Source organism: Sarcophilus harrisii, chromosome 5 (genome assembly GCF_902635505.1).
Source record: "Sarcophilus harrisii chromosome 5, mSarHar1.11, whole genome shotgun sequence".
Lineage (NCBI taxonomy): Eukaryota > Metazoa > Chordata > Mammalia > Dasyuromorphia > Dasyuridae > Sarcophilus > Sarcophilus harrisii.
The window spans coordinates 93010786-93033196 of record NC_045430.1 but is presented as its reverse complement, the minus strand read 5'-3'; the positions used below and the strand labels follow the sequence as shown (position 1 = coordinate 93033196).

Sequence of the window (22411 nt, the reverse complement as noted above, 5' to 3'; positions counted from 1 at the left end):
GCCAACTCAGGCAGGTGAGATGATTGGGAAGCAGGATGGCTGAATCCTGAAGGAGAGGAGTCCAGGAGTATGCTGCCTTATGGCGAGAAGCCAACCTGAGGAGAGGTTGCAGAGGAGAAAGATTGAGATTGATGAAGAATGCTGATAATAAACAGGTAGAGAAATGAGACAGGGATAAATCAAGGGGAAGGGGGGGGAAGAAAGATTGATAACAGAAAGAGGAGACAGAAGACAAAGGGGAATGGAATTGAGGGGAGGGAAACAGAGAGGGGATTAGCTCCAGAGTGGAGCTTGGAGGGTGGTGGTGGGAGCTGGGGATCAGCGAGAGCCCCACATCCCACTTATACAATTCTGTGTGTAACCTAGCAGGACTTGTCACCAGATCCCTGTCAGTGGTAGATGGTGAAAACTGTCTCCGAGTTCAGGCAGGTGGGAGGGAGCTAGGGGCCAGCCCTAAATGGAAACTTTTTTCCCCCATTCACAGCCCCAGGGTGCAGGAGCCGCCCAGTTCTACTACCCCACCTCCCTTTACCCCCTGCCTGGACTCCCGCCTCCTATATATCCTTATCCTCCTCCTCCTTCTCCTCCAATACCAAGCAACCGGGAGGAGGTGGAAAAAGGGAATGAGAGAGCAGACAGGTTGGATTCAGCATAGCAACAGGACAGTGACCCCAGCACCAGAAGTACCCCTCAGGACTGTCAGAGAGGGTGCCTTTCGCCACTATGAAGAAGGAGGTGTTCTCTGTGGCATTCCTGAAGGCGGTGTTTGCCGAGTTCCTTGCCACCCTCATCTTTGTCTTCTTCGGTTTGGGTTCAGCCCTGAAGTGGCCCTCAGCACTACCCACTATCTTACAGATTTCCTTGGCATTTGGCTTGGCAATTGGCACCTTGGCCCAGGCCTTGGGTCCTGTCAGTGGTGGGCACATTAACCCTGCCATTACCTTAGCCCTCTTCGTGGGCAATCAGATTTCTCTGTTACGAACTGTCTTCTACGTGATCGCTCAGCTGGTGGGTGCCATTGCTGGTGCTGGCATCCTTTATGGACTTGCTCCTGTCAATGCCCGAGGCAATCTTGCTGTCAATGCTGTGAGTCCTTGGCCCAGAGCCGATTGAATTCTGAGGGGGATGGGGGAGAGACAGGGGGGATGGGAAGGAGGTGTTGTGGGGAAAGGAGTGTCAAATCTTGGAGCCTTTTTCTCTTTACCTCCTTCTCTAGAATGGGCTTCTAGCTTTAGACTATAATGTAGACCTTACTTTCCCCTTTAGGAAATGATTAAGAGGGCTGCCATTGTTGAAAGGTAGAATGGAGGGACCTCAACCTGTGCCTTGGTCAGTCTGTTACCCCTGTTCTTTGTCTTCTCTTCTCTTTTCCCTTCTGCCCTGTTCTGTACTTCTGATTGCTCTTTTTATTCCTTTTTCTTTCTCACCCCCTTCCCTTTCAATTCTGTGTCTTTGCCTGCATTCCTCATTCATACATTTCTCCTGCCTTCCAATTCCCAGTCTCCATTCCTGGATCCTGTGCTTTTATCTACTCCCCTTCCCTGAATACTCCTTCCACCAACACCCCAACACCAGTAGTACTGATGGAAATCTTTTTCCTAAACCTCAAATCTGGCCTGTAATGTCCCTTATAGTCTGGATTTGTTAATCCATTAATTTGAATACAAAGAAGGATTTTCTTGGCTATTGTGAGGCAGACTCTGCTACACTGGAGAGACAGGTTTAGGGTTGGCACTGGCATTTGGCCAGGTGTGGGTGTGGGGCGAAGGGGGATAGTAGGGCAGCTCCTCACAGAGGGGGAGAGGAAACTAAATAAGTCATTTTGGATTTAACCAGGACAGAGCTGTCCAGGGTACATACATGGACCTGTCAGAAGTTCTGTTTCAAGGCCCAATGATATTTTATGATCAAATGAGATCATATTTGTAAAGTGCTTAGCGCAATGGCTGACACATAGTAGGCACTTAATAAATATTTGTTCCCTCCCCCCCTTTGGTGAATGTCTACAATTTACATATAATTTGAGGTACTTTGCAGTCTATCCAAAAGTGGGGTTTCTGGGTAGAAGATGTGGGGGGTGTCCAAGTCATTTTTCAAGGTTGAGATTCAGCAAACATCTTTTAGTCTAAAATCTCAGGCCTTAGAGAACCAAGAAGGTGGAGAATAAACTTGTCAATACAATTATGATAACTGAAAGATTTGGTGTGTACCTTCTATTCAGTGACCCCTCTCAACTTCCCTCCTCACCTGCAGCTCAACAACAATACAACTCCAGGCCAGGCTGTGGTGGTGGAATTGATCCTGACCTTCCAACTAGCACTCTGTATCTTCTCCTCCACTGACACCCGACGAACTGACCCTGTGGGCTCCCCAGCCCTCTCCATTGGCCTGTCTGTCACATTGGGACACCTTGTTGGGGTGAGCAAACCAGCCTCAAGGACTCAGCTCTATTTTGGAAATTAGGGAGGGGATAAACGACCTAAGTGAAAAGACTGCCCATTGTCTAAGGAGGAGTTGGGAACCTCATTGGCAGTCCCTCTTGTTTCCAGACTTTGAGATACCCAAGGTGGTCAAGGACTGGTAAACAATCCCTTTTAAGGCCCAGACTTACCAGAGATTCTGGTTTGGCTATGAGTGTTCCAAGTCCTAGCTCTGATCCTGTACCTCTGGAAATCTATAGGATATGTTTAAAGTGAGTTAGAAGTTGGGTTAGAGGGAAGAATCAAGAATCAAGTTGGAAGAAATGGAAGAATTAATTAATCTAGAGTTAATTAGACAGGTTGGTGAAATTAAAAGATCACCAAATTGAGAATTAGGAAAATTAGGGTCTAATATTAGCCCTCCTCTTAACTTGATCTTAAACAAATCATTTTTTCCTACCTCAGTTTCCTTATCTGATGAAATAAAGGTGTTGGATTATGTAGCAAGTTTTCTTTGTCCTCTAAAATTCCCTATTGGTGTCCATGATTAGTTGAGAAGAGGAGCCAAGGATGAAAAGAAAGAAAAGTCAAGTTCTTGGATTATAACTCTGTTTGCAACTCTCTCTTCCACAGATCTATTTCACAGGGTGCTCCATGAACCCTGCTCGATCTTTTGGACCAGCCGTCATCATGAAGAGATTCAGTCCAGCTCACTGGGTAATAAAGCAAGCATTCCCTGTTGCCTAAACCACTGGGATTAAATAGTGGTAGTGTAAGGGTAGCTCTCTTCTCCCAGAATGTAGGGGAATGAGCTGGTGTTGAGTTAAGAATAGAGGTGTGGGTAGGTAGGAAGAAGCTAACTTATTGGAAAATTATATGCACAGCCCCTAGAGCAGGAGAAGGACTTGAGAGCAGTTTTTCTTAAAGACATTTATGACCTGCTCTGGGTGGGGCAAGGTGGGGTCTGGGCTGGGTGATGGAATCTGCCTCCATTATCTCTCTGAGAGGTTTTTTGTATCCAGGCCCTTCTGGGCAGATTTCTTAGGATTTCTGTTCAAAGTGTTTGAGCTTCTGTAACCTGTTTCTGGTCCCTGTCTTCACCAGGTGTTCTGGGTGGGACCCATCACAGGGGCCATCCTGGCCGCCATATTATACTTCTACCTGCTGGTACCTAACTCCATGAGTATGAGTGATCGTGTTGCCATTGTCAAGGGCACATATGAGCCAGAGGAGGACTGGGAAGAGCAGCGGGAGGAACGAAAGAAGACTATGGAACTTACCTGTCATTGACATGTACCTGACAATGTGGGCAGAGATAATGCTTTACTCCATAAAGCATCTGGGGGGAAAAAAGGACAAAAATAACAGCAGTTTCCTTCTTCCATAGATAGGCATTCTGAGCAGGGGAATCAGTCTCCATGGTTACCCAGTTAGAGCTGGGAGTTAGGACCTGCTCCTGGGTAGTCATGGGACTATGAGGGAAAGGGATCTCTCTATGAAGAGTTTTCTCTCAGGGATGGGCAGGCACCAGAACTTGGACTTCAGAAACGATCCCTGGAATCTAGAACCAACAGCAGAGCCTACAGTCTAGAACCTGTGGAACCTAGAATCTAGAACCTACCTACTAGGTATTCTGCCAAAGAGGGCCAAGTTCTATAATCAATAGTCTGGCCTGGACCCAACTCCTCACCAGTTCTGCCCCAAAGCCAGAGAGATGAATCCCAAGGAATGGCAAGGATTCTCCCTTCTTCTCTGATTCAAACTCCATAGCTTCTCTAAGAGAGACAGATTGCTTCATGGAAAGATACCTTATTTATTTTCAATCAACTAGACCAAAGGGTAGGCTGGGGATGTATAGTGGTATTTGGGGGAGGGTTGTTCTATCCCCCAATAAATCATTAATAATCCTGATCTGCCTCCTCTATCTTTCCCTATTTAAGATCATTTTTCCTGAGAAGGAAAGCATTTAGATAGTATATGCTAGGTACTGTATTACATGTTTTACAAATATTATCTCATTTTATTCTCACAGAAACTGTGAGATTGGTGCTTTTATTATTAAAAAAAATTTCTGCAAGGCAATTAGGGTTAAGTGACTTGCCCAAGGTCATACAGCTAATCAGTGTTGTATCTAAGGTCATATTTGAACTCAGATCCTCCTGTCTCCAGGGCCCACTCACTGCACCATCTAGCTGCTCTATTATCCTCATTTTTGCAGTTGAGGTAACTGAAGTAATCAGGGGTTAAGTTATTGACCAAGGATCACATAGCTAATTAGTGTCTGATGCTGGATTTGAACTCAGGTTTTCCTGATTGCAGTCCTAGCATGCTATCCATTGCACCATCAACTGCAGCACCACCAACTAACTGATTCTGGTAGTTTTTCAGACAGAGAGCAAAACTAAAGACCAAGAGTATCCAGAGATAAACTAAATAGGCAGACAGACTAATGCAGGGGAGAAAAAAAAAGCAAGATGTGCAAAAGCCTAAAGAAGACTGAGACATTAAGAAAGACAAGGACAAAAGGACAAAAAAAAAGAGACAAAGAAAAAGACAACTAGAAATACAATGAGGGGAAATTTCAGAATTTCCACATTGTTCCCTTCCCCACCTCCCAAATACCAATACAGCTGCATTCAGTCTGGGGGGAGGGGAGGATTACTCCTTTCAAAGCCATCTCAAGTCTGCCACTTTCTAAAAGATATGGCATTAGCCTCAGGGTGTGCCAGGGCTGGGCAGTCAAGGAGTCCCAGCCATCAACTTACACAGCCCCTTGAGATGCTTAAGGAATGACATGGCCCCCAGGAATAAGAGACATTTCCTTGACTGGGTTTCTTCAACTGTTTTGGGAGCTCTCCCTTCTCTGTTTGTTACTATCAATTTTCAGTTCTGGTTGCTTCCCTGAATTTCCTCTATTCGTGTCTCTCTATTAATGTAGCTATTTTTTTCTGTCATTTTGTCCCAGTCTCTCCTTGATTTTTTGTCTCAGCCTTTCCTTGATACTGTTTCTCTGTACTTTGTTTCTTTCTTTTTTATTATTTAATAGCCTTTTATTTACAGGTTATATGCATGGGTAACTTTACAGCATTAACAATTGCCAAACCTCTTGTTCCAATTTTTCACCTCTTACCCCCCCACCCCCTTCCCTAGATGGAAGGATGACCAGTAGATGTTAAATACATTAAAATATAAATTAGATATACAATAAGTATACATGACCAAAACGTTATTTTGCTTGTACTTTGTTTCAGTATCTGTATCTGTCTCTCTGTCTTTGTTTAACCGTCTCTCTGCCTCCTCTTCCTCCTCCTCCTTCTCTTCCTCCTCCTCCTCCTCCTTCTTCTTCTTCATACTGAGGGGCCACCTAGAGAATTTATTTATATTGGTCTATGTGATTTGGCAATAGGTGAACCCTCATTGAGCAGCTCAAACATAGGTTAGTCATGGAACACTCAGCCTGTTCCCTTAACTTGGGGAAGGGAGTGGCACTTAAAGTGAGACTTCAGAGCTTTATGGCTAATGGGGCTGGGAAGAGAAAAATGGAGAGAACTAGAAAAAAAAAAGAGATGTTCAGCCTGAGCCCAGCATAGATACCTCTTTCCCAAGAAGGTTAAAGATAGTAAAACCTGAACTGGGACAAGACCGGAAGAGAAAACTTGATGCAGAGGAAGGGAGCACTTAGGTTCAACCTCACTAATAGTTTGGGTTTCAATTATAGTCTTTGACACAGAATAGAATCATAAGATGTTAGAATTAGAGTTGGAAATGACTTTAAAAGTAATATATCCCTCATTTTAAAACTTCCTTCATTTAAACTTTCTGGTTCCCCTCCAAATTATTCCTTGCCCCAGGGCTCTGGGTTGATGCTAGTTTGGGGAACAGAGCACTGAGGATCATGGCCATGCTTTCCTTTTTCCCTAACTAGGAAAACAGTGGGACTGAGTTAGACCCCTGCTTGAGGCAGAACAATGCTTTGTTTAAAGGTAGTGAGGTGGTGCACAAAAATAATGTGCTCTGGACAAGAATTTTTTATGGATAGGAGATGGATAGTGAAATCTCTCCTTCCTTCCTTCTCTGCCCTTTAGAAAGACTTCCTGCAGCCATACTGCATGCAGTGGGGAGAAGGAGGGTAAAGAGGGAGAAAGGGAAGGAAAGAGGGGGAGAGAGAAAAAGGAGAGAGGGAAAAAGGGGGAGAGAGAGAAAGGGGGAAAGAGGGAGGAGATAGAAAAAGAGAGAAAGAGAGAGATACATGCACATGTACACACACACACACACTGAAGCATTATAGAACTTTGAGACTAAGAATTTAAAAGGGAGGAAGAATGGAGAGAGATACAACTAGCCACAACTTGTGACTGCAACTGAAGTCTGTCCTGGAGCAATGGCAGGAGGGCTGAAGTAAGTTGAAGTAGACAGGAAAATGAGTGTGAACCACTACACAGAATTCCCAATCCCTCTATTTTTGTCTGCCTGCATTTTTGATTTCCTTCACAGGCTAATTGTACATTATTTCAAAATCTGATTCTTTTTGTGCAGCAAAGTAACTGTTTGGAAATATATACATATGTTGTATTTAACATATACTTTAACATATTTAACATGTATTGGTCAACCTGCCATCTGGGGAAGGGAGTGGGGGGAAGGAGGGGAAAAACTGGAACAAAAGGTTTTGCAACTGTCAGTGCTGAAAAATTACCCATGCACATATCTTGTAAAAAAAAAAAAAATTAAGTTGAAGTAGACCAAGGGACAGGAGGCCATTCTAAGTCTGAAGAGTAGCCAGACATGGCCAATACAAAAAGGTGACTCCACGAGAGAGGGAAAAATAAACAGCTTTTGAAAAACTCATCTGCTTCCTGGAAAAGTGGGAAATCAGTTTATCTCCTGGTAGACACCATTCCCGCTTCATGCAAGTTTGGAAGGAATTTCTAGGACATGCAAGAATGGTAAAAACTAGTTTTTCCCCTCTTGCCTTCTTTTTGTGTTAAATAAATAAGCTGTGTGACTACAGATGACTGTGTAATATGAATATACATAAATATAAATAAAGTCTACTAACATAGGATCAAGACTGAGCTAAAAATGTTCCCAGATATGTATGGGAGAGTGTGTGTGTGCCCAGATCTAATATAAATTTTTCTAATTTAAAAATTTTGAAAAAATACCAGCCTTTATCTTAGAATTCATATAGAGTTTCTTTCTTGCCCAGTTATTTGAAAACATGCAGCTTGGTGGGGATGGAAGGCTTAAACATTAGCATCACAAGGAATCTTCTCCTGTGTCAGAGAGACCTTGACAAGACTACTGGGTTGGTGACTTGCATATATAGTGCCATCTGGTGGGGAAGAATATTTTACTCTCTCAATGATAAATGAGGCGTCTTTCTATAAAGTTACATAAGGTAGGACACAAGCTGGCGTAGGCTGCCTGCAAGCCTGCAATTCCAAAATTTCACATGTTATTTGCACCACGTACACCCACAGCCAACACCTGGGTCACATATAAATGAGGAACTGAGACTCCTACAAGTTAAATGATTTTTATAAGGTTGCATTCAAAATTAAATTCCTCTGATCCCTAATTTAGAACTTGTCCCACTGCATATAATAAATTATAAATAAAGAAAAACTAGTAAGGGCAGAAGATGGAATGAAGAGGGGACAGAAGAGTCCAGCTTATGAATATGGAAACTGAAAAACAGTTCTACTGGAAGCTTTCAAAGTGGAACCAACTAGCTTCTGACTGTTTATTGAGAGGCCACTTCTTAGAGGCAAAGATCATTTGTCTGAGCCTTGATTTTCCCCACTAAGCCCTTGGCACAGACCCTTCATGCATCATGACGTCATTTTCTTTGTTCCAGTTTTTGACTAGGCAGTAAAGGGAAGAAGGAAGCATGGAAATGTTAGCAACTATGATAGAAGGAAGAAGGCAGGATGGACTGTTCATTATATACAGGGATAAAGATAGGAAAGGAATTTGCCTCTCTTCCAGGCCCTCTCTCCGAATTTCATTTTCATCCTCTATAAAATGGGAATAATAATGCCTTCCCTGCCTTCTTCATGGGGTTATTTTGAAGATCAAAATGAGATAAAAGCATAGAATACTGAAAAGATGGAACATCAAAAACAATGAGATAGAGCACTGCATTTGGGACCAGGGGAAGTGGGTCGAACTCCCAACTTTTCGATTTACAATTATATGACCAGATATGACTGTTATGGAATATTATTGTTCTGTAAGAAATGACCAGCAGGATGAATACAGAGAGGCTTGGAGAGAATTACATGGACTGATGCTGAATGAAATGAGCAGAACCAGGAGATCATTATATACCTCAACAATACTGTATGAGGATGTATTGTGATGGAAGTGGATTTCTTTGACAAAGAGAAGATCTAACTCAGTTTCAATTGATCAAGGATGGACAGAAGCAGCTACACGCAAAGAAAGAATACTGGGAAATGAGTGTCAATTTTGCATTTTTGTTTATCTTCCCGGGTTATTTTTACCTTCTGACTCCAACTCTTCCTGTGCAACAAGAGAACTGTTTGGTTCTGCACACATATATTGTATCTAGGATATACTATAACATATTTAACATGTATAAGACTGCTTGCCATCTGGGGGAGGGGGTGAAAGGAGGGAGGGGAAAAATCGGAACAGAAGTGAGTGTAAGGGATAATGTTGTAAAAAAAAATTACCCAGGCATGGGCTCTGTCAATAAAAAGTTATAATAAAAAAATTATATGACCAGGCGTAAATAATTTAATTTCTCTGAGCCTCAGTTTCCTTCTCTGTCACTGAGGAGATTGGGCTCATTCTCTAACTACTTTCTAGTTCAAAATTCAAAAGAATCACTTCCATTTAGTGCTGTGTATTTGTGTGTATTCTGGCCAGCAGATGTCGATCTTGTCCATTGAATGATCTGCATTTGTCAGCATTCACTGTCAGGGGCAGACTGGGCCAAGACTCAGAGGAGTTAGAGTCGGAAACAAGGGGATGCTGGTAAATGTTTAATAATCAGCTCTCCAGAAAAACAATATGCTATACAATGCACTTTTTTAGTGTCAGCTACATTAACATTTTCTCTGATACTTTCTTAAGTCCAAACAATTAACAGAATAACAAATCAAGCCTTGATATGTAACATTTACCAAAATGCTCATGCTGAAAATTTTAAAATCTTATCAGGAAAGCAGCTGGTTCCAGCCCACCCCTGACAGAGGCCTTAGAGGTTTTTTCCCTCCATAGGGGAGAAAACAGTAAAGCCTTCTTCCTTCTACCCCACTCCACAGTGAACCTTGGATGGTGGATGATATAGTAGATATGTTGCAGTTGGGTCTTAAATAAGACGAGATCAAATCCTGCTTATTTGACCTTGAGTGAATCATTAATTATAAAAGCTAGCATTTTATAACATTTTACAATATTATCTCATTTTTAACTCACAACTGGAGTGAAGGTGTTATCATTATCCTAATTTTACAGATGAGAAAACTGGAACAGAAAGAGATTAAATAATTTGCTCAGTATCACTTAGCTAGAAAGTACCTGAGGTCAAATTTGAATTCAAGTCTTTCTAACTCCTGGACCAGAGCTCTCTCACTGTACTACTTAACTTAATTGCTTCTCTCAATCGTATATGCTTCTTCTTCTTTTTAATAATAGCTTTTTTCTATATACGTTTTTCCCCTGAGGCAATTGAGGTTAAGTGACTTGCCCAGGGTCACACAGCTAAGTGTTAAGTGTCTGAGGTCAGATCTGAACTCAGGTCCTCTTGCCTTCAAGGCTGATGCTCTATCCACTGCACCACCTAGCTATCCCAATAATAGCTTTTTATTTTCAAAATACATACAAAGAGAGTTTTCAACATTTTTTCTTGCAAAACTTTGTGTTCCAAATTTTTCTCCCTCTCTTCCCCCCAACCCTCTCCCTTAGACAGCAAGAAATCCAATATAAGTTAAACATATGTAATTCTTCTAAATATATTTCCACATTTATTATGTTGCACAAGAAAAATCAGATCAAAAGCTGAGAAAATCAAAAAGAGGGGGGAAAAACAAGCAAACAGCAAAAAAAAAAAAAAATGTTTTGATCCACATTCAGTACCCACAGTACTCTTTCTGGATGCAGATGACTCTCTTCATCACAAGTCTATTGAAATTGGCCTGAATTACCTCATTGTTGAAAAGAGCCACATCCCTTAGAGTTGATCTCTCACATAACCTTCTTGTTGCTATGTACAATGATCTCCTGGTTCTGATCATTTCACTTAACATCAGTTTATTCAAGTCTCTCCAGGCCTCTCTGAAATCATCCTGCTGGATGTTGCACAACATTTCTTACAGAACAATAATATTCCATAGCATTCATATACCACAATTTACCCAACCATTCTCCAATTGATGGGCATCCATTCATTTTCCAGTTTCTTGCCACTACAAAAAGGGCTGCCACAAACAGTTTTGCCCAAGTGGATCCTTTTCCCTTCCTTATGGTCTCTTTGGGATATAGATGCAGGGGAGGGCATGCATAATTTGATAGCCTTTGGGCATAGTTCCATATTGCTCTCCAGAATGGTTGGATCAGTCCACAACTCCATCAAAAATATATTAGTGTCCCAATTTTCCCACATCCCTTCCAACATTTATCATTATCTTTTCCTGTCCTCTTAGCCAATCTTAAAGGTGTGTAGTGGTACCTCAGAGTTGTCTTAATTTACATTTCTCTAATCAATAGTCATTTAGAGCATTTTTTTCATACACCTAGAAATAGCTTTAATTTCTTCATCTGAAAATTGTTCATATTCTTTGGCAGTTTTACATTCTAAATCTGGAAAATTGAGATAATGATAGCACCTACTTCAAGGGATTGTGAAGATAAAATGAGATAACATGTAAAGCCTCCTTCAAATCTTAAAGCACTATAGAAATGCATCATCATCATCATTCCCTAGTCTCCTAGTATGAAGTCCCCTTACTCACTATATATAGGCTGAAAATACATAGGAGTGAAGATGAAGTAACCCAAAGGGAGCCATTTATTTGAAAATGTTTTCTTCGTCAAGAGCAGGTATCCTGCAGGGTTTCTGAGAGTGATGTGAAATATATAGGGTGGAGGAGGGAGCATGAAGGAGTAAGGAGAATTAGTTCTAGGCTGAAAGTGGGTGAACTTAATACCAGCAGGGGGTGATGATGTACCTCAGAAGATCACAATTTCCTAGATAATATAAGTACACATACATCTTAGTCCTCATATTCAGATGTTCCTTTGGAACTCAATCTCATTTGCGCGCGCGCGCACACACACACACACACACACACACACACACACTCTTTCACATGCACATTTATACATCATGTAAAGATTATCTTTAAGGGATCTGGATTCAGTGATTAGTAGAGATTACACTAGGAAACACCAGAATCTGTGATGCATATCATTGTAGGATGCAAAAATTTAGTGCTTAGATATTTCAGAAAACACCACCAGATGATAAATTCCTGTACTATAAATTTAGGTCTTTTTTATTTTTTGTTTTTTTAATAATTAGTTCTATTTTATTTTTCCAAATATATTTTCTCCCTTTTTTCCCCTCTCTCCTTCCCTACATACAGCAAGCAATCCAATATGGGTTAAACATGTGCAATTCTTCTAAACATATTTCCATATTCCATGCTATGCAAGAAAAATCAGATTAAGAGGGAAAACAAACAACAAGAAGAAAAGTGAAAATACATTTAGTACTTTCACTCCCAAGCTTATTGGAATTGCCTTAAATCACCTCAAGTGTTGAAAAGAGCCACATCCATGGGGCAGCTAGGTTGCACAGTGGCTAGAGCATCAGTCCTGAAGTCAGGAGGACCTGAGTTCAAATCTAATCTCAGACACTTAACAGCACCAGGCACATCAGTTTCATCTACTATCCCATGATCATCTCCTCTCAGAACCAAATGGAGACAGTCCAAAACCCTGAACCCCAAAACTTTGGAAATGAACTGTTTCCAACCCACAGCCATTCTCCTAGGAAGCAATCCCTGTGGAAATACCATCCAGTCATTCACTACTCCTGAAGGTGCTACAGACCCAGCTTCTAGACTCAGAAAATAAAGTTTTTGCTTTTAAAGTCTTTGGCATTAACAAATGGTTCCACATAGGAAATAGATATGATTTTGTCCATGGAAATAATATTTTAAAAAGAGACACGACCATTTGCTTTGCTATTGTACCTATCTGACTTGCAGCTGAAACCTTTCATATATATTGTCTCCCCCATTAAAATGTGAGTTCTTTGCAATCAGGAACTGCCTTACCTTCCTTTATGTATACTTAGCAGAGTGTTTTGTATACAGCAAGTGCTTAATAAGTGCCTTTTCCATTCATTTTTTGAAAAAAAAAAAGTTGTCTCATTGATGTGTTGTTTTTGCATTACAAACATTTCCAGAATACCCCTACTATTCTATGAGAGTTCTCTTATAACAAAATAAAATTAATTAAAATTAAACTAATTTTAGGCATAGAGTCTGGAGCCAGGAAGACTCAGGTTTTTTTTGTTTTTGTTTTTGTTTTTTTTTTTAGTTCAAACTCAGTCTCAGACATTTACTAGGTTTGTGACCCTGGACAAGCCATTTAATCCTGTTTGCTTCAGTTTCCTCATTTATAAAGTAGGCTGGAGTGAGGGGGGAGGGAAGGAAGAAGAAAAACAAAAAGGCATAATCAAGCAAAACAAATTCTCTCGTTGGCTGAATATAAAAATACAAATGTCTCATTCTGCACCCCAAATCTATCACCTATCAGGAGGTAAATAGTATATTTCATAGTCAGTACTCCAGAATTCTAGGTGATCATTATTCTCACAGGTTTCAAAGCTGATTGTCTTTACAATGTTTTATTCTTCATCATTTTATAAAAGTCTTCAAGTTTTTTTAAATTGAAGCACTATGACAGATAGAGCTTTTGCTTACAATTACCCAAACACAATAAAAATTTAAGCATAGTTAGAACAGTGGGTTTTTAAAAATTATTTATTTAATATTTTATTTTTCATCAGTTACATACAAAAACAATTTTAACATTTGTTTTTAAAATTTTTGAGTTCCAAATTCTCTTCCTTTCCCCCCTTCCCTCTTGATGAAAAGGCAAGCAATTTGATATGGGTTATACATGTGGAGTCATGAAAAACATATTTCCATTTTAGTCATGTTGTGAAAGAAAACATAAACCAAAAAAACCAACCCAAGAAAAATAAGATTTTAAAAAATGTGCTTCAATTTACATTCAGACTCTATCAGTCCTTTTTCTGGGATGGATAGCATTTTTCATCATAAATCCTTCAGAACTGTCTTGGATCATTGTATTGCCAAGAATAGCTAAGTCATTGGTAATTGATTATCATACAATATTATTAATATGCACAATGTTTTTCTAGTTCTGCTCACTTCACTTTGCATTAGTTCATGTAAATCTTTCCAGTTTCTCTGAAATCTCCTTGTGCATCATTTCTAATACAATAGTATTCCATCTCAATTATTTACCACAACTTATTGAGCCATTCTCCAAATGATGGGCATCCCCTCAATTTCTAATTCTTTGCCACCAGAAAAGAACTCCTATAAGTATTTTTGTACATATGGGTCCTTTTTTATTTTTTGGTTTTTTATCTTTTGGGGATATAGACCTAGTAGTGGATCAGAATGTATGCATGGGCATAAGAACAATGTTTTTAATAGAAATTATAATACCAGATGTAGGGGAGGCTGAATTGGTCTATAGATGTCATCATGTGGTTAATTCTCATTGTTGCCTTTCCTGGTCTGATCAACCATGTGGGAGCTTTGTGGCCTGCTTCTGACCATGTAGTGATTCAGTGCTAGAAAAAGTTTACATTTTAGTATAACATGAAACATCTCAAGTGGCCCCTTGGTCTTCCTCTTCCTCAAGACAGCAACAGAAGATGTTGCATAAATTAAAAATAAGACAGATTCAGACTTAGCCTCTTCTTCCTTTGACTCCCAGATCTAAGAATTACTAACATTCAAGGATGGGTGAAACGGTTGACCTTTTCCCATCTCAGAATCACGACAATAAGGCTTATGTGGCCTAGTACAAAGAAATTGAGCTAGGAGAACCTGTGACTAGACTTCTTTTGAATTTCTTCCCGGTTTTAAACTAATGCATACTTCAAGAGAGTGTTCAGGTGTGGAGGCCACCTTGTAACATTGAGAGGTCTGCAGAGCAGAGCTGAATAAATGGAGGCAGGGAGAGGTCCCTGGCTATTACTAAGGCACTCTTGGAAAAGAAACCAACATTAACATATAAACAAACAAGCAAACAAAAACAAATAAAACAAGAGAATGAGTCCAAAGCTGGCTGCATATCAACACATACCAAGTTGTTGTTTAGACAGTACAAACCTGAGGTGAAATGTAAATTACTTAATTAGCAGTGCTGAAAACTGCTTTATGGTCTAATGAGATTCAGTATTAGCCTCCCAGTAGATTATAACAGTAATTATAAGTTAAAAAGCAGAAGAGGCATCCAGAAAATTGAAGTACAATCTTAAGCTCACTTAGATATGTATACTATGTGAGATATGTATACTGTGAGAACAGTCATATGTTCATAGCCACCAAAGCTGTCTGGATCTCTAGCCATATATTGAGAACAGAACAAAAGCAAAAGTTGTTTCTCCCTTGAAAACCTACTGAAAAAGCAGCTCTAGTTGACCTGTGTGGTCATTTTTTAATGCAGCCCCCTATCATAGAGGATGATAGCACATAAATACTGACCAAAAACCTTGTAATCCACCATGCTTTGCCATAAATTGCTAGGGTCCAGGCTCAATACTACACATATTCTATGGAGTAGTCTCCAAACTGATGATACCCTTACTCCTGTTATATCCTGAAGTATGCACAGACATATATAAAAGAAATACAAGGTAATTTTAGGAAGGAGGACAGAACAACTGAAGGGATCAGGGAAGGCTTTGTGCTGAAGAGGAAGGGAATAAGCATTTATTAAATATCTAAGTGTAATGTTTTGGTTTGCTTTCTGGAGGTCTTGGGACCAGCCTTCATTTCAGCAGAGTAATTACCATGAGAATAGCCCAGAATAAAGTCCAAAAGTCTTTATTGTCTCCTTCACAGTCTGTCTCCTTGCCCGGGGCCCAGGCTAGCTTTCTGGAGGCCCCTCAGAAAGGACTTGTCTCCGTGGGGGAAGCAGAAGAGCCACCAGGAGGCTGATGAAGATGGAATGTCTGTCTGTCTGTCTGTCTGTCTCTCTCTCAAACTTGAGCTCCAGTTTATATACTCAATAAAATTACATCATTACAGTATACTGAGTATAAACCAATCATTATATCACTAGGGAACCATTATTTGTTATAAGATTAAATCAGCCATACTGACCTCGAGAACTCATATGCTAAACTATATAACCATTGTCTTATCAATTCCACTGAGTTAACACCTGTGATTGAAGAGCTTGAGAAGATACACTTCTCAAGGAAGGAGAAGATACACTCCTTTTGATTTGGAAAAAATTAAGGATTTGAAAAAAGTTTGCACTCCTTATAGGGCTACATCATCTTATGTTAAGATGTTACTAGATAATTTGCCTTATGTAATCTTAATCCCCAGTGATTAGAAATCCATAGCAAGGACATATTTAGAACCTGGACAAAACTTGTTGTGGCTTTTGGAATATCATGATTTATTTAGGATTCAAGCCAGACACAATAGGCAAACAGGAGTAAATGTACAAATCACTTTTTTTTTTTATAATTATAACTTTTTATTGACAGAACCCATGCCTGGGTAATTTTTTACAACATTATCCCTTGCACTCACTTCTGTTCCAACTTTTCCCCTTCCTCTCTCCACCCCCTCCCCCAGATGGCAAGCAGTCCTATACATGTTAAATATGTCACAGTATATCCTAGATACAATATATGTGTGCAGAACCGAACAGTTCTCTTGTTGCACAGGAAGAATTGGATACAGAAGCTAAAAATAATCCAGGAAGAAAAACAAAAATGCAAACAGTTTACATTCATTTCCCAGTGTTTTTTCTTTGGATGTAGCTGCTTCTGTCCATTACTGATTGATTGAAACTGAGTTAGATCTCTTTGTCGAAGAAATCCACTTCCATCAGAATACATCCTCATACAGTATTGTTGTTGAAGTATATAATGACCTCCTGGTTCTGCTCATTTCACTTAGTATCAGTTCATGTAAGTTTCTCCAAGCCTCTCTGTATTCATCTTGCTGGTCATTTCTTACAGAACAATAATATTCCATAACATTCATAAACCACAATTTACCTAACCATTCTCCAGTTGGTGGGCATCCATTCAGTTTCCAGTTTCTAGCCACTACAAAAAGGGCTGCCGCAAACATTTTGGCACATACAGGTCCCTTTCCCTTCTTTAGTATCTCTTTGGGGTATAAGCCCAGTAGAAACACTGCTAGATCAAAGGGTATGCACAGTATGATAACTTTTTGAGCATCGTTCCAAATTGCTCTCCAGAATGGCTGGATGTATTCATAATTCCACCAACAATGTATCCATGTCCCAGTTTTCCCACATCCCTTCCAACATTCCGCATTATCTTTCCTTATCATTCTAGCCAATCTGACAGGTATGTAGTGATATCTCAGAATTGTCTTAATTTGCATTTCTCTGATTAATAATGATTTGGAGCATCTTTTCATATGGCTAGAAATAGTTTCAATTTCTTCATCTGAGAATTGTCTGTTTATATCCTTTGACCATTTATCAATTGGAGAATGGCTTGATTTCTTATAAATTAGAGTCAATTCTCTATATATTTTGGAAATAAGGCCTTTATCATAACCTTTAACTGTAAAAATGTTTTCCCAGTTTATTCCTTCCCTTCTAATCTTGTCTGCATTAATTTTGTTTGTACAGAAACTTTTCAATTTGATATAATCAAAATTTTCTATTTTGTAATCAATAATGATCTCTAGTTCTTCTTTGGTCATAAATTCCTTCCTCTTCCATAGGTCTGAGAGGTAAACTATCCTATGCTCTTCTAATTTATTTATAATCTCATTCTTTATGCCTAGATCATGAACCCATTTTGACCTTATCTTGGTGTACAGTGTTAAGTGTGGATCAATGCTTAGTTTCTGCCATACTAATTTCCAATTTTCCCAGAAATTTTTGTCAAATAGTGAGTTCTTATCCCCAAAACTGGGGTCTTTGGGTTTGTCAAACACTAGATTATTAAAGTTATTGGCTGTTTTGTCCTTTGAACCTAACCTATCCCATTGATCAACTAGTCTATTTCTTAGCTAATAATAAATGTTTTTGGTAACCGCTGCTTTATAATATAATTTTAGATCTGGAATAGCTAGGCCACCTTTATTTAATTTTTTTTCATTAATTCCCTTGAAATTCTTAACTTTTTGTTTTTCCATATGAATTTTGTTGTTATTTTTTCTAGGTCATTAAAATAGTTTTTTGGGAGTCTGATTGGTATAGAGTGTACAAATCACTTTTGACCAACTAGCCAGTGAAGGTCAATATGGAGAGAATTCAGAACAGATTAATTACCCCACAACAGCTTATGAGCAGATCGCAACTGCAGCTATAAAAGCTTGAGGCTCCCTTCCAGGAAAAGATTGAGGGGAAGCCTTCACAAAAATAGACCAAGGTCCCAAATAACGCTTTGCAGATTTTGTGGGATGTTTGCAGACAGCTGTCACAAGAACCATTGGAGAAAATGCAGCTACAGAAATAATGGCCAGACATGTTAATGAGATTTGCAAAAGAATTATATGGGGACTACACAAGGATGTTCCTTTTGAGGAGATTATACTAATGCACAAATTAATGTACGCTGTGAAACCATCCCAGAGTGGCAAATTTTATTGGCCACAGCTCCAAATTTTGCACATGGGTCTCTCTTAAAGATAACCCGGCTATTACATAATTGGCAATGGATTTTTGAAGAAAAGCTTTCTAAGGTTCCTCTTAAAGGACCAACTATCGTTACAGATGCATGCAAACAAAATATTTGTGCTATATACTCTCCTGATTTAACCATAAAGAGAGTAGTCAGAACTCCTTTTCAGTCCACTCAGCAGAATGAATTGTATGCAATCATTCTAGCTCTTACTTATTATCCAGGAGATATAAATATAATATCTGATTCAGCCTATTCAGTAGGTGTGGTACAAAGAATTGCCACAGCCCAAATAAAATTTGTAGCTTCTAATAAAAATCAGCTCTTTAAGGAATTTCAAGAGCAAGTGAGAAAGCATCCAGGTAAGATTAATATCTTGTATGTCCACTCACATAGTGGACTTCCAGGTCCTATTTTTGATGGAAATTCAAAGGCAGATAGCCTTTTAACTATGTTAGCCAGTACTCCTTTATTTCAGGAAGCCCAGGAATCTCATTCTAAATACCATTAGGCTGCTCGAGCCTTTACAATTTGGGATAACAAAAGTGGAATCATAGTAAAAAGCTGTACAGCTTATCTTCCTTTCTATGCTCCTATGCTGCCTCCAGGGAAGAAGCCTCCTGGTTTGAGACCCAATGAAATCTGGCAAATGGATGTGACCCATTATAAATCTTTTGGCCGTCTGTCTTTTATCCACATTGTAATAGACACTTTTTCAGGATTCACTTTTGCAATACCAGCAGCAAAAGAGACAGCCTGAGTGGTCACTGAATTTCTCATCCAAGCATTTGCAGTTATGGGTGTGCCACAAGCAATAAAAACAGATAATGGACCTGCATATACTTCTAAACATTTTGCACACTTTTGTGCTCAGTATAAGATTTTACACACCACTGGCATACCCTTTAATCCTCAAGGACAGGCAATAGTAGAGAGGAGAAACAGAGACATTAAGATGCTCCTCCAAAAACAAAAGAAAGGGGGAGCCACAGGAAACCCTAGAGAACTTCTAAATTTAGTTCTCTATACCATTAATTTTTAAATTTTTGATAAAGATGCACAGGCTCTGGCAGACAGGTTTTCTAACCCAGTGGAAGGGCAGTGTCCAGTGCGAGCAGCTCCACTAACTTTAGATAATCGCCAGGTGATGTGGAGAGATCCAGAAAGTGGTGAATGAAAGGGACCAGATAGGTTAACTGCTTGGGGAAAAGGGTTTGCTTGTATTTCTACAGACGAGAAGGAATCAGTATCTTCAATAGCTGGAAGGAAATTTAGAAGATAAGTGGATCTGAGAATAAAGATAATGAGTTCTGTTTGGGACATGTTGAGTTTCAGATATTTTTGGAACATCAGGCCTGAAACATCTGAATTGGTTTGTGACAAAGAACTAAGAGTTCAGTAGCAAAGCTAGTGCATGCACAAAATCATAGAATTTTAGAGTTAGAAGAGACTTAGCAGTCACCTGGGCTAAACCATTTAGCTACCCTAGAACAGCTAGGTGGTATAATGATTAGATCACTGGCCCTAGAGTTAGGAGAACCTGAGTTCAAATCTGACCCCAGACACTTATTAGCTGTGTGACCCTGGGTAAATCACTTAATTCCATCCAATTGCTTCCCAAAAAGAAAAAAAAAAAATCAATCTCCTAAGAGGCTCTAATAGTAAATATAAGTTATGTTTTGTGGAGAGGAAATCCACTACCTCTAGAGGCAAGACATTCCATTTTGGGACAACTTTAATTGTCAGAGTTTTCATTGACATCAAATTGGCTTTTCTGCAACTTCCACATATTGCTCCTGATTTTGTCTTCTGCATGACAGCTCTTCAAATACTTTAATACAGTTATAACATCCTAAGTCTTCTTTTCTAAACATGCTTAATTCTTTCAGTTGATTCTCAAGTCATACACACAAGATCCTTCACTATCAGTGTGGCCCTTAAATTTTTCTTAAACCATGGAGCTGAAATTGAATGTAATACACCAGACGAGGGCAGAAAAGAACTGTGAGATTATCACTTCTATGTTCCTCAAAGCTATGCTCCTCCTAATGCAGTTGAAGATTACATGAGTTGTTTTTTTTTTTTTTTTTTTGGCTGACCCATTATATATACTACTGTTTTTTAATCCTTTAAGACCCTCAGATCTTTTTCACAACAACTGCTATCTATTCATTCTGACTCCATTTTATATTTGTGAAGTTTAAAAAAAAATTTTTGTACATAAGATTAAGACCTTTTATTTATCCCCATTGATTTTTTATTTTAATAGATTCAGCCCACAAATGATTATTGAAACCGCTAAAGCTGTTGGTATCCCCCAGTGAGAAAACACAGAGAAAAGAGAGGGGCTCAGAATAGAAGTTTAAAGTATACTCATATTTAATGGATCAATGAGTGAATTTTTAAAAGCATTTATTAAGCACTTACTATGCATTAAGCACTGTTTTAAGTAACAGTGAAAGATTTCACAGATAAGAAGGGGCATTTTAGTCTTGAAAATCAAAGGGATAATGAATACAGCAATAAAAGGGTAGATTCATGAATTCTTTCTAGGAACAATGGCTGAGTTGAATGGAAGATGATTCCACCACTGGACAGTACAGAAGTATAAGAGAGATGGAGGAGAGGGTGAGACTGGAGAGAAAATGACCTGGAAGTAGAGAATTAAGTAAAGTATGTCTGAAATCTGCCAGAAATCGTGGGTTAGGTGGGACAGTCATTGATCAGGGCAATAGGACCCTAACACATGACATAGATGATGAAAAGGATTATTCAAACAGGGAGAGAAGAGTAGTGTTACAACAACCCCAAGGAAAGAGTATACAGGAGAAGGTGGTAAACAGTGTCAAATGCTGGAGAGGTCAAGAAGGTGCGAATTTAGGATTAGCTATTCTGATCGAGATGATGATCCAAGATAATTCCAAAGTCTCCACTTTCCTAGCAAGGTCTACACACGAAAGTCAAAGATGAGATCCTCAATTCACCCTCCTATTATTTTCTATCTCCCACTTTCTGAGTCCATACTGTCTTACTCAGGCTCTCACTTCCTCGACTAATCAAGAGAGGGGCTGGGAAACACATCTCTGTGTAGACTCGACAATTGTACAACTTATCATTCTGTTGAGGGAGAAAAGTATGTGTGGGCCCCGAAGAATGACATCTTAGCTACTATCTTATGGGCAACAAGTAGACTCTGGATTTTGCAGAGAGTGCTAGGGTTGGTTAAAATCTAGAGGTAATAAAAGTGGGGATGACTGAAGTGGGATAAAGAGCAGTCAATTGCCCACTTGACCTTGGCAGATAAAAGACCCTGTACCATTGCCAGTGGGATAAAAACCCACAATAATCCTTTTTTGGACATAACTGGATGCTAGGAAGAAGGGAGATTAGATAGAGCAAAGTACTTGATTTGAAGCACTCATGACCTTCGATTTCCCCTCCAAACTTCATCAATAAACATTTAATAATCACCTACAGTGTGCCAGGGATTTTAGCTGGGATTTAAAGGAAGCTAGGGAAACCAAAAGTTAGAGATAAGGAACTTCTCTTGCTCCTATATGCATTCCTAGCACTGTCCCAGAGTAAATGAATTGACCCCTTCTGGATCTCTCCTTCTATTCAGGCACAAAAGAGAAAAATCAAGGAAGGAACTTCAAAACTTTGCTGGGGCAGCCTTCTGAATCATGTCCTTTATCCTTTTAAATATAATCCTACAGCCCACCCAACCTCCTATTCATCCCACTTCAGTCCTTTAGTTCTTCAAGGTTGGCTCAGAAAACATAGTATTAATTTACATAATAATTTGTGTAGACATACCATGCTCAGATTTACCCATACCTAGCTTCTATATCCTACTCTTCTCCTAGTATCTGACTTTCCTGCTCTGCAGGACCCCAAAACAATCTGAATTCAATTAAGCCAACTCTTAAAACCTTGAGCTGACTTTGGCCTCAATATTCTAGACCTGACCTGTACTTCTGACAGGCCTCAGATCAGGTGAGCATATTGGGGAGGGGCAGTTATGGGAATACCACCCTTGACTTCCCACACTCAAAAAGAC

General features: G+C 39.4%; 1 protein-coding gene and 1 long non-coding RNA gene across 2 annotated transcripts; one reads left to right on the top strand and one right to left on the bottom strand.

Moving 5' to 3' along the window:
* Nucleotides 1-618: 618 nt before the first annotated feature.
* AQP5 (aquaporin 5) lies at nucleotides 619-4331 on the top strand. Its single transcript, XM_003770875.4, has 4 exons — nucleotides 619-1086; nucleotides 2254-2418; nucleotides 3054-3137; nucleotides 3525-4331. The coding sequence occupies exons 1-4, from the start codon at nucleotides 724-726 to the stop codon at nucleotides 3708-3710; spliced, it is 798 nt and encodes a 265-aa protein (XP_003770923.1). The 5' UTR covers nucleotides 619-723; the 3' UTR covers nucleotides 3711-4331.
* Nucleotides 1100-3055, bottom strand: LOC116419214. The gene is made up of 3 exons (XR_004229465.1): nucleotides 2881-3055; nucleotides 2612-2674; nucleotides 1100-1116 (listed from the first exon to the last, which is right to left on the bottom strand). It is a non-coding gene; the product is annotated as an uncharacterized LOC116419214 (long non-coding RNA).
* Nucleotides 4332-22411: the final 18080 nt, after the last annotated feature.

What these genes read in the sequence shown, in the direction of transcription:
- AQP5 (XM_003770875.4), top strand. Translation starts at nt 724, where the DNA reads ATGAAGAAGGAGGTGTTCTCTGTGGCATTCCTGAAGGCGGTGTTTGCC. An exon ending in GCAATCTTGCTGTCAATGCT is followed by an intron (nt 1,087 to 2,253) that starts GTGAGTCCTTGG and finishes CCTCACCTGCAG; the next exon opens with CTCAACAACAATACAACTCC. An exon ending in CATTGGGACACCTTGTTGGG is followed by an intron (nt 2,419 to 3,053) that starts GTGAGCAAACCA and finishes TCTCTTCCACAG; the next exon opens with ATCTATTTCACAGGGTGCTC.